The sequence below is a fragment of the Natator depressus genome, chromosome 3 (genome assembly GCF_965152275.1).
Source record: "Natator depressus isolate rNatDep1 chromosome 3, rNatDep2.hap1, whole genome shotgun sequence".
NCBI classification, from domain to species: domain Eukaryota; kingdom Metazoa; phylum Chordata; order Testudines; family Cheloniidae; genus Natator; species Natator depressus.
In genome coordinates this window covers 159902810-159921491 of record NC_134236.1, presented here as the reverse complement: position 1 = coordinate 159921491, position 18682 = coordinate 159902810, and the positions used below count along the sequence as shown (strand labels likewise).

The 18682-nt window shown below is 44.2% G+C and overlaps 1 protein-coding gene across 1 annotated transcript in view; it reads left to right on the top strand.

Annotated features, from left to right (window-relative positions):
• DNAH14 (dynein axonemal heavy chain 14) overlaps positions 1-18682 on the top strand; it is a 467695-nt gene that overhangs the window by 122437 nt on the left and 326576 nt on the right. The window contains 3 exon segments of the mRNA XM_074947623.1: positions 510-681; positions 11597-11701; positions 11804-11922. Coding sequence (XP_074803724.1) covers positions 510-681; positions 11597-11701; positions 11804-11922 — 396 coding nt within the window.

Here is an 18682-nt window from a genome sequence, read left to right as displayed (position 1 = left end):
AGCTGAACTGCCCAACAATTGATAGAGTGCTGGGTGGCTTCCCCACAGGGAACTTAGGGGAGTGGTGAAGTGATGGGGTGCTGCTGGTCCACCCTGGTTCAAAGCCCCCTCCCCTCCCCACAGCTAGCTCCAACGGGCTGCTCTTTCTGCAAGCAGTGGACAAAGCAGGTGGTTGCCAAACAACTTTAAACGAGCATTGCACAACTTTAAACGCGCATGTTCTCTAATTGATCATCAATGTAACAATGTTAACTGGGACGACTTTAAGTGAGGAGTTACTGTACTATGGTAAGAGAGACATAAGTGCCTAAATAGTTAGATTGACCGACTAACCTGTGATGAGGCATGCTAACCTGACTCTGTGTACCTCAACATGCGATTCCAAAATGTGGGTTTGTAGAAGCAGTATAAAGGATGTAGGGAAAATAAATGGACAACATTCAGAATTAGGTATATTTGAATGCTGCATTCTATAAATTGATCTCTAATACGATCTGTGATTTAAATAGGCAGCTTCCAGCAGAAGCAAGTATTTTCTCTCAGGTCAATAACAAATGGAAAGAGATAATGGAGCGTACAGACGATGACCCAAATGCTCTTAGGGCAACCACAACTGCAGGAGTCCTTGAGATGCTGCAGATAAGCAATGCACATCTTGAAAAAATACAGAAGTCTCTTGAGGTAAAACCACACCAAAATTCCCACTTTCAGCCATGTTCCCTATCCACTAAACCATGCTGTGAATTAGTGCTTTTTCGTTAGTAAAACTTTGTGATATACTAAACAAATAGTATAAGAATCTGTAATTAATTGTGGGTGTGAGTGAGATATTTGGAAATGACAACCTAAACATACCATGTTCAAAGAACAAACATTTTGAACATATCTTTGGACATGACTCTCTGCAGATACATTTTTAACCCTTCAAAATAAAAGTCTAATGAAGTCATAAATCACTTATGAGAGTTAACTAAGCTTCAGTTTATATCTATACAGTAGTAAAAGGCAAAATCCCTTTAAAAGACTCACTAATAAAGAAGTAAATCCAAATCTTACTGTACACTGAAGTGCTAGATAATGAGGTTCTTATGTTTCACAGATGAGTGGTGCCAACTTCATATGTAAGACTGGGCTGTATTTTACAATTACAGTAAGAGTTTAACCTCTGTTTTTTGTATGAAAAAGTTTATCTGCTTAAAATTTTTAGCACATAGTGTTTGAGTAAAGTCTGCATTTTCAGCGAATTTTCAAACAAATCTGTATATTTGTTTGAGTTCTAATCTCTTAAAATTGGCATTAAAAAGTGGACATTTTAAGTCTCATTTTCTGGGCTTCTGTAGCTTAAAAACTAAGTACAGTAGGAACTCAGAAACTGATACATAATTAGTGTTTGGGCAGTCTCTCTAGAGTTGCATAATTATTTTGTTGTTAAAGAAAAAAATTAGTGTTACTTGTCATAACTGAAACCTTTTGTGCAACTGTTAGCTGGCAGAGAAAATGTCCTATGTTGGCTTCTCCCACTGTCTGGTGTGTTATGCAGAAGCCCTTTTGAATGGCTCGGGAAAGGAATACAACACTGGCTCTTGTCCCCAGGTCTACTATCCCTACTGTGGCAGAACAGAAATTGTAGTTTATTGTTTATGTTGTATGATGGTTGTTCTAGTAGTGAGGTGTGTAACTCTTCTTGGAAGGGTGAGGGTGTGTAATTTTAGGTGCCCTAACTTTGCATTTCCTCACTTATGTGCTCTTGTGTTAAGGTTGGTGTGTACATAAAATTCCTAACTGTATTTGTGTATCAATGATGAGGCAAATCTGTGCCTTTGCAGTAAAACTTATACAGGTCTGCTTCTTGAGAAACGGTTGGGTTTGACTGTCTGCATGATGGGAAGGCTGGGAGAGGGCAAAGGACAGAGGATCCATCTCAGCACGGATCTCTAGCATGTTGCAGGGACAAATAAGGTAGTCTTCAGCCCAGCACTCAGCCAGGCTAGTTGGCTTGGGTGCTGGCATGAGGCTATGGCCTGATTTGCATGATAGCTACATGTTTTATGTTGGCTCTGTGAATAGGATGAATGATGTAAAGCCATGACATTTTGCCAAAAATGACAGCCATCAAGATTATATAACACCTGAAGGAGGTGGACTTGCAGTTTATAGGAAATAATTTGAATACAGTAGTAAGTTATGATCCAAGTGCATATGTTTTTTTATTTACATGCAGTTTTTTTTACTAAATGACTAATAATAGAATCATAGGGTTAGAAGGGACCACAAAGGTCATCTAGTCTAGCTCCCTGCCAAGATGCAGGATTTGTTGTGTCTAAACCATCCAAGACAGATGGTTATCCAGTCTCCTTTTAAAAACCTCCAGTGAAAAAGCTTCTACAACCTCCTGAGGCAGTCTGTTCCATTATCCTGCTGTGCTTACAGATAAGAAGTTTTTCCTGAGATTTAATCTAAATCTACTATGCTGTAGTTTGAACCCATTGCCTCTTGTTCTGCCTCTGTGGCAAGAGAACAACATTTCTTCATCTTTTTTATGGCAGCCTTTCAAGTATCTGAAGACAGCTATCATATCCCCCCTTAATCTCCTCTTTTCCAAACTAAGCATACCCAGTTCATTCAGCCTTTGCTCAAATGGCTTGCATTCCATTTCTTTAATCATCTTTGTCGCTTGCCTCTGAATCCTTTCCAGTTTCTCTACAGCCTTTCTATACATTTGTGACCAAAATTGGACACAGTGCACCAGCTGAGGCTGAACCAGCACCGAGTTAGAGCAGTACTATCACCTCCCTTGCTATGCCGCTGTCAAGATTCCTCCCCCACTCTGAACTCTAGGGTACAGATGTGGGGACCTGCACGAAAACCTCCTAAGCTTACTTTTACCAGCTTAGGTTAAAACTTCCCCAAGGTACAAATTAATTTTATCCTTTGTCCTTGGAATATCCACTGCCACCACCAAACTCTAACTGGGTTTACTGGGAAACGTAGCTTGGACATGTCTTTCCCCCCAAAATCCTCCCAACCCTTGCACCCCACTTCCTGGGAAAGGTTTGGTAAAAATCCTCACCAATTTGCATAGGTGACCACAGACCCAAACCCTTGGATCTGAGAACAATGAAAAAGCATTCAGTTTTCTTACAAGAAGACTTTTAATAGAAATAGAAGTAAATAGAAGTAAAGGTATCACCCCTGTAAAATCAGGATGGTAGATACCTTACAGGGTAATTAGATTCAAAACATAGAGAATCCCTCTAGGCAAAACCTTAAGTTACAAAAAAAGACACACAGACTGAAATAGTCATTCTATTCAGCACAGTTCTTTTCTCAGCCATTTAAAGAAATCATAATCTAACGCATACCTAGCTAGATTACTTACTAAAAGTTCTAAGACTCCATTCCTGTTCTATCCCCGGCAAAAGCAGCGTACCGACAGACACAGACCCTTTGTTTCTCTCCCTCCTCCCAGCTTTTGAAAGTATCTTGTCTCCTCATTGGTCATTTTGGTCAGGTGCCAGCGAGGTTACGTTTAGCTTCTTAACCCTTTACAGGTGAGAGGATTTTTCCTCTGGCCAGGAGGGATTTTAAAGGGGTTTACCCTTCCCTTTATATTTATGACAGCCGCTTTTAATGCAACTTAAAATTGTATTTGTTTTTTTTTTTGCAACAGCATCACATGGCTGACTTCTGTTGAGGTTGTGATCTACCTAGGGTGACCAGACAGCAAATGTGAAAAATTGGGACAAGGGGTGAGGGGTAATAGGAGTCTATCTAAGAAAAAGACCCAAAAATCGTGAAGGTCCCTATAAAATCGAGACATCTGGTCACCCTAGATCTACCACAACTCCTAGTTCTTCAAGTAGTTTCGCTGTGAGTGCTACACTTTAGGTGGCGGTGCATCCCAGTGCCGTCAATCGGAGATTTATGGTAGCTGTGTTTGCGCATGCAAAGTAGGTGGTGCTGTTGGTGCCGTGTGTAGCATGCGCACGACATGAGCCCTCCAGTTCCTTCTCAACTGTCCTTGGCTGAAGACAGAGTGAAGGGGCAGTGTTAGCGCTTTTCCCTAAAACAGTTAAGAAAGAGCTTTTAGATAAATATTTAGATAAGTTGTTATAGAGATAGTTAGAGTTAGTGTCAGTGTTCGAAAAAAAAATTTCTTGTTAGTTCGTTAGACAACCCCCCCTTAAGGGACGGTTACTAGTTAAAATGCTGGGGTCTCCAGGCTTCAAATGATGCAGCTCCTGCCACAAGGCCATGCCTGTTTTAGACAGACACTCTTTATGTGTACACTCCCTGGGTGAGGGGCATATTCCCCAGAAATGTCCCCACTGCTGCAACCTCAAAGCCAGAGCCCGACATGACAGGGATTTCCAGCTTAAAATGATCTTGATGGAGAAGTCCCTCCAGCCTGAGGTGGACAAGCAAACAGCCTCTCCGGGCACTCCTCAAGATGGAAAAGGAGACCTCCCCTCTGAAAAAACAAAAAAGAGGGCTCAAACGTCTCCACAGAGAGGTTCGTGAAAACAGTGGTATTCTCCTGCCATGTCTCTACCCGCAATGCCATCTTACTCTAGGGTGAGCACCTATGACATTCGAGGACCTCCAGCACTGCCGAGGTCAGAACAAAACAAACGGAGCCGAGGCACCAAGAAAAACATGCCTCCTCCATGGCACCGAGCTCACCAGTACAGGACTCGGCACTGAGTGTCTCAGCCACCATGCCTCCATCCCCAGCACCGACAACTCAGTCAGCACTGGTAGACACCACTAAATCGGCACCGGCCAAACAACACCACCAGTCGGCACTGATTCCATCAACGAAAGGGAAAGCACCCATGGCATCGACTACTCAGAAATCAGGACTGACACAGTCTCTGCTGCACCAGAGAGACTTAGAAATCTCATCGGCACCACATTCACCAATACTCAGTGCCAAGGGTTCCCCCACAGGCTCCAGAGGAGATCACAGCCCAGAAGACATGGCACAGTTCTCCAATGATGATGAGAAGGAGATGCAGGGACAATACCTCCTATCTCCATGTCACTCCTCACCTAAGGCCTACCAACCAGTGTGGAACCACATGGGTCCAAGACACCAGATGAACAGACCATGGTGTGGACCCCCATGGATGTACCCTCCTATGGCTTTCCCAATGCAATGAGAGCTCATATAGGGTTCAACATTCTAGATCATCTGTAGCGCATAGACGTAAGCTGCGCTCTAACCCAGCATCTCCCACAGCACAATCCCTGGAGACACAGGAAGGGGCGAAGAGGATTCAGAGATGGGCACAGACCATGACACATCTCCTGTACACAATTCATCTTCCTCTCCAGATGAGGTGATTATGCCCCCACCACCAACCTTGGCGGGTGACTTTAAACAGCTTCAAGAGCTGTTCAAGAGAGTCATGCAAAGCCAAGACATCCCGCTGGAGGAGGTAAAGACAAACCACCACAAGCTGGTACAAATACTGCAACCTGCATCTACCTCTAAGATTGCCTTTTCCATCAATGAGACCATCTTGGATCCTGCGGAGATAGTCTGGCAGACACCTGCTTCTATTCCACCCACCTGCAAAAGCACAGATAGAAAATATTACGATACCATCCACGGGGGAGACTTTCTATTTGTGCACCCACTTCCCAACTCCCAAGTTGTCGAGGCAGTAAATCACCCTAACATACAGCCACAATTCAAGGTTACACCCCATGACAAAAAACACAAAAGACTCGACTTGTTCGGATGCAAAGTATATTCTTCCAGCACCTTTCAGTTTTGAGTGCCCAATTATTAAGCACTACTGGCAAAATATGACTATGACAACTATGGGAAACTTGCCCAGTTCACATCTGAGCTCCCAGATAAAAAACAGACACAATTCTAGGCCATTGTCATCGAGGGCCATCTCATATCCACAACAGCCCATCAGGCAGCATTGTACAGAACAGACACTGCAGCCAGAATGATGGCCACTGCCGTAGCAATGTTTCAAGCTTTGTGGCTTCAGGTCTCGGGGATACCAAAAGAACTCCAGACAAAATTAGAGGACTTACCTTTCGACCGGGAACAACTCTTCTCTTAGAAGACCGATGAGGTGCTTCATTCAATGAAGGAGACACTGGCCACACTGCACACTTTGGGGATTTACACCCCCTCTGCAAAGAGAGGGAGATACCAACCATATCAGAGACCTAGAGAGTCCTCAAACAGGCAACAACAACAGCGACCATACGATAACCAATGCCAGCGTCAATTATCACAACACCGGCAAACACCTCAATCTCAGGTGCCAACTTCTCAGTCAGCACCTCCAAAACTGCAATTTTGAAAAGTTGGTCAAGGGTTTGAACGACCTCCCTCACGAAACAGCACTCACACCTGACCCATCCCCAATTTTGGCCATCGACTCTGGCCCTTTTACCACATCTGGGCCACCATAACATCATACCAATGGGTGTTAGAAGTTATCAAGTCGGGATACACTATCCCCTTAACCTCCTGCCCACCTACCCTACCCTCTTCCCTGTCCCTCTTCAGGAACACTTCTCACAAGTACTGACTAGAATAAGAAGTTGATCATCTTCTACAACTAGTTGCCATGGAACAAGCACCACTACAATTCAGAGGGAAGGGACTCCAATTACTCCCTGACCCAGAAGAAGAGCGGGGGATGGAGACCCATCACAGATCTCCAGAAGCTCAACAAGTTTGTCAGATCGCAAAAGTTCAAGATGGTCACACTGGGTATGATACTCCCAGTGCTGCAACAGGGTGACTGTTTTCAGCCCTCGACCTCCACGATGTTTGTTTCTATATCACCATTCATCCTGCTCACAGGAAATGTCTCCGATTCACGATAGGACGAGAACACTGCCAGTATAGAGTACTACCATTCGGACTATCCACAGCACCAAGAGTTTTCTCCAAAACTCTAGCGGTGGTAGCGACACAACTACAGAAACAGGGAATAATAATTTCCCCTGACCTGGGTGATTGCCTTACCAAAGGCCCAACTCTACAAGACACAATGGATGCAGTCCAGTCCACTATCACACTATTCTGGGAGCTACAAATAAACGGAAATCAACCATAGACCCAGTCCAACAACTAGACTTTATCGGGGCACACTTTGACGCCATAGGAGTCAAGGCATCATTCATTACCCCTTACCAGATTCACAGACCTCACAAACCTCATCTCAGAGGTACAAGTCAGTCCTCAAGTTCGGGCTCGCACTGTCCTACAATTACTAGGACACATGGTGGCCATGATGTTTGTGGTAAGACATGCAAGACTACATATGTGATGCCTACAAGATTGGCTAAGTATGGTATACATACGAAGCAAACACAGCCTACACAAACGGCTCACAGTTCCACCAAATGTCCTGAATTCATTACTATGGTGGACAAGACCACAAAATGTCTGTATGGGTATCCCTTTACAACAGGAACCCCTGACAACAGCGATCACCACAGATGCCTCACTGGTAGGCTAGAGTGCTCACATGTGTCAACACACGATACAGGGCAAATGGTCTCTGGGAAAAACTGAACTGCACATCAGTTTGCTAGAGTTACAAGCAGTCCACAGTGCCTGCAGACATTTCCTACCTCATCTACGGAACAAATCCATTCAAATTATGACCGACAGTATCGCCTGTATGTTCTACATCAACAGGCAAGGAGGAGCTCACTCACATTCTCTATGCACAGAAGCCATGAGACTTCCGAATTGATGCATACAACACAATGTAAACATCTCAGTGTCTCAGCATGTTACCTGCCAGGCTGTCAGAATGTGACAGCAGACATGCTCAGCAGGTACTTCTCTCAGGAGCATGAATGGGAGATGAATGGAGAGGTCCTGGGTTCAATCTTCAAACAGTGGGGCACTCCCACCATTGATCTGTTCACATCCCTAACGAATTGCAAATGCATGATGTTCTACTTGAGAGCGGGACTGGGACTACAGTCATTAGAGGGCGCCTTCCTCATCAAATGGGAGGCACAACTCACGTATGCATTTCCACCGATACCAATGATATCACGCGCAATACACAAGATACGAGTAGACAGGGCCAAAGTTATCCTTATAGTCCTGACATGGCCCAAACAGACATTTTTATCCTTACCTGTTACGCATGGTGATATGTGCCCGCGAGCGCTCCCTCGCCGGCCCGATCGGCTGTCTCAACACAACAGTTGTACTCTCCACCCGAACCTGGAGATACTCCACTTACAGGCATGGCTCCTGAATGGTTCCACCATGACAAAATAACCTGCTCGGAACAAGTTAAACAGTGTTATTAAATAGCAGGAAACAGACTACGAGAAATACTTACCTTCAAAAATGGGAGAGGTTCTCTGCCTGGTGTCAAGGAATACACTTGATGAGTGATTCAGCACCACTACCATTAATCTTAGAATACCTATTGGAGCTGAAAAGCACTGGCTTAACGATAAGCTCAATCAGAGTCCATCATGTAGCCATTTCAGCATTCCACCAAGAGATCAATGGAACTTTGACATTTTCACACCCAACTACAAAACGCTTCCTGAAGGGTCTCATAAACATTTACCCAGACATGTGACGACCTACACCAACATGGGACCTCAGCTTGGTACTGAAATGCCTCAATAGACCACCATTCGAACCATTAGCCACCTAGTCATTACTCCACTTATCAATGAAAGTAGCCGTCCTGGTCACCATTACCTCAGCAAGAAGGGTGAGCAAATAGGGTGCTCATGGCAGATCCTCCATACACAACATTCTTCAAGGACAAGGTCACGTTATGTCCACACCCTAAATTCTTACAGAAAGTAACCTCAGCATTTCACATGAACCAATCTATTCACCCACTGACATTCTACCCTAAGCCTCATGGTACTCCAACAGAAGCTGCCCTACACACTCTAGACATTAGAAGGGCACTAGTGTTCTACCTTGAAAGAACCAATCCTTTCAGGAAATCCCCTAGAATTTTCATCTCTACTACCAAGTGCTCAAATGGAGATGCTGTATCCACTCAGAGATTATCCAAATGGATTTCCACATGCATTCAAACGTGCTACCATATCCAGAATACAGAACCACTGGAGCACGTTAGAGTACATTCTACTAGGTCCATTCAACCTTAGTAGCATTCCCCAATAACGTTCCAATACTAGAGATCTGTAAGGCAGCCACTTGGGCCTCCATTCACACATTCGCAAAGCACTATGCAGTCACATAGGACTCCTGGGCTGATGTCATAGTGGGCCTCACAGTATTTACCTCAGTGACTCGAACGAACCCGAAGTCCCCCAGACCCTCAGGTGGCACTGCTCTATAGTCACATAAAGTGGAGCACCCACAGGGACACTACTTGAAGAAGAAGGAAATGTTACTCACCTTGTGCAGTAACTGGAATTCTTCGAGATGTGCGCCCCTGTGGGTGCTCCACTACCCGCCCTCTACTTCGGAGTTCACAGTGAGGACTCTGTGGTAGAGAAGGAATGCACTACACGTGGCACCAACGGTACCGTGAGATGTCTACTGCACACATGCACCCCGCGCGGACACTGCTACCATAAATCTCCGATGGATGGCATTGAATGCACCACCACCTAAAGTGGAGCACCCACGGGGACACACATTTTGAAGAACTCCAGTGACTGCACAAGGTGAGTAAGCTTTCCTTCCTTCTTAGCAGTTGCCTCCACCAAGCCAGTTTTCCCCCATTCTGTATCTGTGCATTTGGTTTTACTTCCATAAGTGTGGCACATTACATTTGTCTTTGTTGAATTTCATTTTGTTGTCTCTAGCCCAGTTCTCCCATTTATCTCTGAATTTTAGCTTTATCCTCCAAAGTATTGGCACCCTTCACTCTGCTTTGTGTCATCTGCAAACTTGATCAGTATGTTTTCTATAGCTACAGCCAAGTCATTAATAAAGATGTTAAACAACACCGGACCCAGAACAGATCCTTGTGGAACCCCACTTGAGACCTCCCTCCAATCTGACATTATTTCTTTAATACTTACTGTTTGCAGTAGTGTAACCAACTATGTATCCACTTAATGGTAGTTTTGCCAAGCCCGCATTTCTCCAGCTTACTTATCAGAATGTCATGTGGGATTGTGTCAAAAGCCTTGCTGAAGTCCAGGTATATTATGACCACCACATTCCCTCTATCCACCAAGTCAGTTACCTTGTCAAAGAAGGAAATCAAGCTGGTTTGACATGATTTGTTCTTGGTAAATCCACACTGGCTGCTAGTGATTACCCCATCATCCTCCAGGTATTCACAAATTGAATGTTTTATACATTGCTCTAGTAGCTTCTGAGGTAGCGAAGTCAGGCTGGCAGGTCTACAGTTTCCCGGTTCTTCCTTCTTCCCCTTTTTAAATATGGGCACTACATTAGCCCTTCTCCAGTCTTCCGGGACTTCTCCTGTCATTCATGACTTTGTAAATATGTTGCCAATGGCTCTGAGATTTCTTCAGCTAATTCCTTCAGTATCCTTGGGTGAATAATAACCGGCCCCACTGATTAGAATTCATTCAATTTGGTCAGAAGATCTCTGATGTGTTCTTTATTTATCCCATTCTGTATCCCTTCCCCTATACTGATTACAGTGACTTTGCTAGTCATCTGTTCACATGTTATTTTTGAGAGAAAACAAGCAAAGTAGGCACTGAGCTGCTTTGCCTTCCTATCATACTAGTCATCATTATATAAATCCTTGTCAAACAGTTAGTGTAATTTAACATTTGATTATTGATAGGATTTACCTACAGCAATTTGACTGCAGTAATTTCCTCTAAAAGAGGCTGCCAGCAAAGCAACTCTGTTGCATGCAACTAATATAGGATGTGGCAGTAAGTGGCTCATTGAGGTGATCAGTTAGGCATGTATTGCACTGACATTGCATTGTTTGCATCAGCTGCCTATTGAGCAGTCAGTAGGCTAGAATATATTTGTAGTGGTAGACTGAAGATGTGTTTTTATATATATGTGTGTTATACGTATATATTTAGAGAGAGAGGAATGTTATCCTGTGGAGTTTTAAAATTGTCTTTGTGCTCTGAGCGCTTCAACCAGAGTAAGCATGATAAAATTATTATTTTATAAATATGCATAGTGGACTACAAAATAAGTAAGATCACACATCACTGCCACAAAGAGTTTCTAGTTGAACACAGACAAAAGCAAACCACAGGACAAGAATTCAGTAACAGGAAGAAGCGGGGACAGTATTGGATTGATTATATTTATGCAAAAAGTGGATTTTCAGGAGAGGTTTGAAGGTGAGGGAAGTGAGGAAGGGTACTTAGCTGACTTGAAAGGAGGCTGGTCCAGCTATAGTGGATAGCATAAAAAAAGGCAGAAAACCAAACACGGGAAGGGAAAAGGTAATGAATAAAGAGAGAGGAGTAGGAGCAATGTAAGGTGTGGAGGAAAAGGATGAAGTTAAGAGGGGTGTACGTGGCTGGAATTCAGGGCCATGAAAGTGAGGATGAGGATTTGGGGATCGTATTTCTATATTATAATTTCAATGTATCTTTAAAATTATTTTCTTATTTTTTAATTTTTTTTTTGGAACAGGACTATCTTGAGATTAAACGAATGATTTTCCCAAGGTTTTACTTTCTCAGCAATGCTGAACTTCTTGACATTTTAGCTGAAAGCAAAAATCCTGAGGCTGTGCAGGTAACATTTCAGTACTGCATGCTAGGAATATTCTTCTTGTTACACATAATCTCAGACTGTTCATATTTTATTCTGTTATTTTCTTTTATGTCTGTACCATAGCCTTATCTTGTGAAATGTTTTGCGAATATCAGGAAGTTATATATACACGGACATGACCAGAACTCTCCAGTGGTAGTGATGATCAGTTCTGCTGAAGAAGAGACTCTCTTAGTGCCAAAGTATGGTATACGTATATTGCATGATAATTAACACAATGGAAATTTAAGAAATTTCTGCTGATTTTCCGACAGCTCTTTACGATAAAGTACTGTAACTTTGTATGGATTCCTTGGTATACAGATAGTGTTGGTGTGAGGTCTCTGAAACATGTGACAGGTTGCTTCAGCAGCTTCAAAGCTTCATTACGCCTCATCAGAAACATGCAGATACCATCTAATGATGGATCAGTTTTGAATATTTTGAACGGCTTCAAATATTGTGATGTGAAGCTCTTCTCGCACTAGACTGTAACACCTTAAGGACCCATTTCAGCCCTGGAGTCAGCACATACAATTTCCACTGATTACAGTGGGAACTTCACATACTCAGAGCTGAATTTGAGTGTGGAGACCACTATAAATACTAGTGGCACCTTAGAGACTAACAAATTTATTTGAGCATAAGCTTTCGTGAGCTACAGCTCACTTCATTGGATGCATTCAGTGGAAAATACAGTGGGGAGATTTATATACGTAGAGAACATGAAACTATGGGTGTTACCATACACACTGTAACGAGAGTGATCACTTAAGGTGAGCTATTACCAGCAGGAGAGCGGGGGGGAAAAACCTTTTATAGTGATAATCAAGGTGGGCCATTTCCAGCAGTTGACAAGAAAGTATGAGGAACAGTGGGGGGTAGGGGAGGAGGGGAATAAACATGGGGAAATAGTTTTACTTTGTGTAATGACCCATCCACTCCCAGTCTTTATTCAAGCCTAAGTTAATTGTATCCAGTTTGCAAATCAATTCCAATTCAGCAGTCTATCGTTGGAGTCTGTTTTTGAAGTTTTTTTGTTGAAGAATTGCCACTTTTAGGTCTGTAATCGAGTGATCAAAGAGATTGAAGTGTTCTCCAACTGGTTTTTGAATGTTATAATTCTTGACGTCTGATTTGTGTCCATTTATTCTTTTACGTAGAGACTGTCCAGTTTGGCCAATGTACATGGCAGAGGGGCATTGCTGGCACATGATGGCATATATCACATTGGTAGATGTGCAGGTGAACGAGCCTCTGATAGTGTGGCTGATGTGATTAGGCCCTATGATGGATACCCTCATGGCCCCACAGTATGCCAACATTTTTATGGCTGACTTAGAACAGCGCTTCCTCAGCTCTCGTCCCCTAATGCCCCTACTCTACTTGCGCTACACTGATGACATCTTCATCATCTGTACCCATGGAAAAGAAGCCCTAGAGGAATTCCACCATGATTTCAACAATTTTATCCCACCATCAACCTCAGCCTGGACCAGTCCACACAAGAGATCTACTTCCTGGACACTACAGTGCTAATAAGCAATGATCACATAAACACCACCCTATACCGAAACCTACTGACCGCTATTCCTACCTACATGCCTCCAGTTTTCATCCAGACCACACCACATGATCCATTGTCTACAGCCAAGCTCTACAATACAACTGCATTTGCTGCAACCCCTCAGACAGAGACAAACACCTACAAGATCTCTATCAAGTATTCTTACAACTACAATACCCACCTGCTGAAGTGAAGAAACAGATTGACAGAGCCAGAAGAATACCCAGAAGTTACCTGCTCCAGGACAGGCCCAACAAAGAAAAAAAACAGAACACCACTAGCCATCACCTTCAGCCCCCAACTAAAACCTCTCCAACGCATCATCAAGGATCTACAACCTATCCTGAAGGACGACCCATCACTCTCACAGATCTTGGGAGACAGGCCAGTCCTTGCTTACAGACAGCCCCCCAACCTGAAGCAAATACTCACTATCAACCACACACCACACAACAGAACCACTAACCCAGGAACCTATCCTTGCAACAAAGCCCGTTGCCAACTGTGTCCACATATCTATTCAGGGGACACCATCATAGGGCCTAATCCCATCAGCCATGCTATCAGAGGCTCATTCACCTGCACATCTACCAATGTGATATATGCCATCATGTGCCAGCAGTGCCCCTCTGCCATGTACACTGGCCAAACTGGACAGTCTCTACATAAAAGAATAAATGGACACAAATCAGACGTCAAGAATTATAACATTCATAAACCAGTCGGAGAACACTTCAATCTCTCTGGTTACTTGATTACAGACCTAAAAGTTGCAATTCTTCAACAAAAAAACTTCAAAAACAGACTCCAACGAGAGACTTTTGAATTGGAATTAATTTGCAAACTGGATACAATTAACTTAGGCTTGAATAAAGACTGGGAGTGGATGGTTCATTACACAAAGTAAAACTATTTCCCCACGTTTATTCCCCTCCTCCCCCACCCCCCACCGTTCCTCATACGTTCTTGTCAACTGCTGGAAATGGCCCACCTTGATTATCGCTACAAAAGGTTTTTTCCCCCCTGCTCTCCTGCTGGTAATAGCTCACCTTAAGTGATCACTCTCGTTACAGTGTGTATGGTAACACCCATTGTTTCATGTTCTCTATGTATATAAATCTCCCCACTGTATTTTCCATTGAATACATCCAATGAAGTGAGCTGTAGCTCACGAAAGCTTATGCTCAAATAAATTTGTTAGTCTCTAAGGTGCAACTAGTACTTCTTTTCTTTTTGCGAATACAGACTAACATGGCTGCCACTCTGAAACCTACTATAAATACTAACGCCAGAGAATACATTGTCTCAGCATTTCTGTTTGTAACATGCACAGTGCCTTATAAATCTAGAAACTGGTCAGATTTGTCGCATAACAACTGGTAAACATTTTGCATTAGAACAAATGCATTCTGCAGCCCAGTGTTTCTCACATTTCTAAGACATATGGGATGTTCTTCAAGTGATTGCACACATCCATTACACTGTAGGTATTTGTGAGCTCCAGTGCACAGTTGTCAAAGAGTTTTTCCCTTAGTGATATCCGTTGAGGCAGCATGCACACCAGCAAGCTCACAGGCATAAGAAAAAAGGCACCTGACCTCCCTCAGTTCCTTCTTACCGTTTGTAATGGTTTTTGGAGCTCCCTTTTCTTGCATCTGCAAGTCTTTAGTCAAATCATGTAAATAGTGCTCATTGTAGTTCTGTGTAGTTAGTGTATTTAATACAAATTATTGTTGTTTGTGTGGATCCAGCACCCAGTCTGGGTACTGGCTCTGGTACCGGAGATACGCCGTATTCCCTGGGTTTCAAGTGCTGCCGCCCTTGAGGTAAGGCAGTGCCTAACAGTGACCCTCACCCCAGCTGCCTTAAGTGCTTCGGGGAGGCTCACATGAATAACAAATGTAGTATTTGTAAGGGATTAAAGCCCACTCCAAAAAAGACAGGGCAGCCAGATTGAAAAATCTGCTGCTGAAATTGGTTTTATGTCCTCCATCTGAACTATCTACCTTGGTTTGGGTACCGAGCACCTCTGCTTTAGTCAGTAGTGCACATTCTGCATTACTGGTACCAACAGGCAGATTGTTGTTGCTAGTAACAAAGAGTCACTGTAAATTGTACTTGGTACAAGGATCATTGAAGGAAGTGAAGAGGTCTAAAGACTCAGGAGGGTGCTCAAAGAGGATACACTCCCCAGAGCACATCTCTAAGCAGGGGAGTTTGTTGACACCAGGGCCCAGTACAGGGCTGTTCTGACCAGCTCCTGAAGCACAATCATTGGGATCACCTCATGCCCCGGTATGTCTACTTCAGAGGCATTTGAGGCATTTAAATCTCTCAGTGCCACCATCACTGGCAGTTCAGGAATCTCACCTGGCACTGGTGCCCAAGCTACCAGTAAGTGGTTTCACCACCACACTGGGCAGGTCCAGCTGAATTAGCCATCAGGGTGCTGATTAAGACAATGCTTCCTAAGGGGAAGGCACAGATCTCCCTGACTCTCCTTTCTTCAGAGTCTGAATCTTCCTCACTAGTACTGTTCAGTACAGCCCCACCATGGTAGCAGCAAGAGGCGGCTTCTTCATCAGACTCTGAAGTGGAATCCTATCTGTTCCAGCATAGCTAATCCCACCATCAAGCATATACTACCTGCCCACCCTGGTTTCATCCTCAGTATCAACCCAAGGGGCTTACTGAAAGGACCCTGGGGCCTTACCAGTGGCCATTTTAGAACTTGTGGGGGTTTTCCCCCTAATCAAGAGCTTCCCCACATCTACCTCAGCCGGCTCCATCTCGTGGCTGTCAGGAGCACTGACACTGCAAACACCCTAGTGTTGGCACCGAGCCTGGCACCAAGTGGACACAGGACCCCTCTCATTAGCATCCGCAAGAGGAGTGGGAAGTGGACCAGCCTCCAAGACTGCTGGCATCTTCTTTTTCTGAGGAAATTGTGGCAGAACCTATTCCTCTGCCTCCTGATGATTTTAAGACACATCAAGAGTTGTTGAGGAGGATGACTGTGGTCATGGACATCTATCATCAAGGAATCCAGGAAAAATCCCACAAGTAGGTGGTACTTCTTGGTATCTCCAGCCCTAGCTAGAATAGCTCTTCCTATTAATGATGCTATTTTAGGGCCTACCAAGGTTCTTTGGCAGACCCCAGCTTCCCTGCCACTGATGGCAAAAAAAGACTGGAGATGAGGTAGTATGTCCCCTCTCAGGGGTTCAAGCACCTCTATAATCATGTCCCTCTGGTCTCACTCATAGTGTTAGCAGCCAATGAGAGATAGAGACAGGGTCACCGGACATCAACCTCCCAAAAATAAGAAGGCCAAAAAGCAGGACTTACTTGGGAGGAAGCTTTATTCCACATAAGGGTTACAGCTTCCTATTGCATACAAGCAAACTTTACTGGGGTGCTACGATTTCACGCTGTGGAATATAGATTCAAAGTTCAAAGACAAGCTCCGGATGTCAAGAAACAAGCTCAAGAATTCCAGATATTAATTGAGATGGGGAAGTTGGTTGCCAGAATGGCTCTGTAGGTGGGTCTAGGTGCAGCAAATTCTGCAGTTTGGGGCAGGGCCTCTGCCATCACAATGAAATGTTTGTCTTGGTTACAGTCTTCTGGCTGCCTTCCAGGGGTTCAACAAACAGTCTGGTTCATCAAGGCAGGCAGCATCCTCCACAAGCTAATTTTGATGGACGGGTTGAGAGCAGTGTACCAGTTCTAAGGGTGCCATCTTTTTCTTCCCAAGTTTTTGCAAACTGTTTTTTGCAAAAAGTTTTTCCACCTCCATTGTGATTGGGGCCACATCATAACAGGTATGTGGGTTCTAAGCATGGTGGAAGTGGGATATACACTCCAATTTATTTCTGTTCCCTCCCACCTACCCTTCCTGTCCTCCTTCAGGGATGTCTCTCACAAGGCAGTGGGCCACAGTCGAGGTTCATTAATGGATGCTTTTCTACTGCTGTGGTCAAAGGGTCTCCTGTATACTTTCCTCTATCCCTCTTCTGCCCATAGTTCTGTGAAAGGTCAAGCAGGATAAGGCCTCTCTTAAACTGATTGGTCCTGCATGGCTCCATCAGCACTGGTTTTCAAACCAGTTAGACCAGTGGTAGGCAATCTGTGGCCTGCAGGCCACATACGGCCCATCAGGGTAATCCTCTGGCGGACCGCCAAACAGTTTTACATTTGCATGGCCGCCTGCAGCTCCCAGTGGCCTCAGTTTGCCATTCCCGGCCAATGGGAGCTGCAGGAAGCAGTGGCCAGCATATCCCTATGGCCCGCACCGCTTCCTGCAGCTCCCATTGGCCGGGAACGGCGAACCGCAGCCACTGGGAGCTGTGGGCAGCCGTGAAAATGTAAGCAAACTGTCTGGTGGCCCGCCAGCAGATTACCCTGACAGGCTGCGTGCGGCCCACGGGCTGCAGGTTGCCCACCACTGAGTTAGACCTATCAATCAGTCCACCACTGTCAGTCTCACTACATACAGACTTGATTTTTCAGAGTCATGATTGCCTCCTCTACTCCAATCTACAGGCTCTTTGCCTGACAGCCTGGAAGCTTTGTGGTTAACATCAGCGGAGGAGTTCTGTTTTATAGAAGTTCAGGATGTGCTGCTAAATAGAAGAAAACCATCAACTAGAACTACTTACCTGGGTAACTGGAAGAGGATTTCCTTCTGGTCCAGACTGAAAGGGGTTTCCCCCTTTCTTGCTTCTATTCAGCACGTGCTGGCTATCTTCTGTCCCTGAAACATCAGAGATTGACGATTAGCTCGATCAGAGTACACTCAGCGGCTATATCAGCATTTTACCCAGCTGTGGATAACCACTCTTTCTTTTCCAACTCAATGACTGTAAGATTTTTAAAGGGTTTTGGACAGACTATTTCATCAGGTACAGAACTCTATTTCACCTGAGTCTAGTCTTAACAAAGCTGATGGGTCTCCTCTTTGAGCCTCTAGCAGCTTGCTTTCTGTTGTACCTTTTGATGAAGGTAGCGCTGTGCAGAGAGCGTGGGAGTTGAGGGCGCTAGTATCGGATCCTCCATATACGAGTTTCTGCATTGACAAAATCTATCTTCATCCTCACCCAAGTTTGCTTATAAAAGTGGCTTCCATTTTTCATATTAACCACGAAATTTTCTTACTGACCTTCTTCCCAAAGCCACAGAGTAATAAGGAGCTGGAGATGCTCAGGATGTTAGAAGAACTTTAGCATTTTATCTGAAAGGACTAAACCTCAGTTGTTCATTGCATTTGCGGACAGAATGAAGGGCAGTCCTATTTCCGCACACAGGATTTCATCATGGATATCCAATTGTATTTGCCTTTGTTACAAGTAGGCTAACATCAAGCCACCGCATAGAGCGTTGGGTCATATGACTAG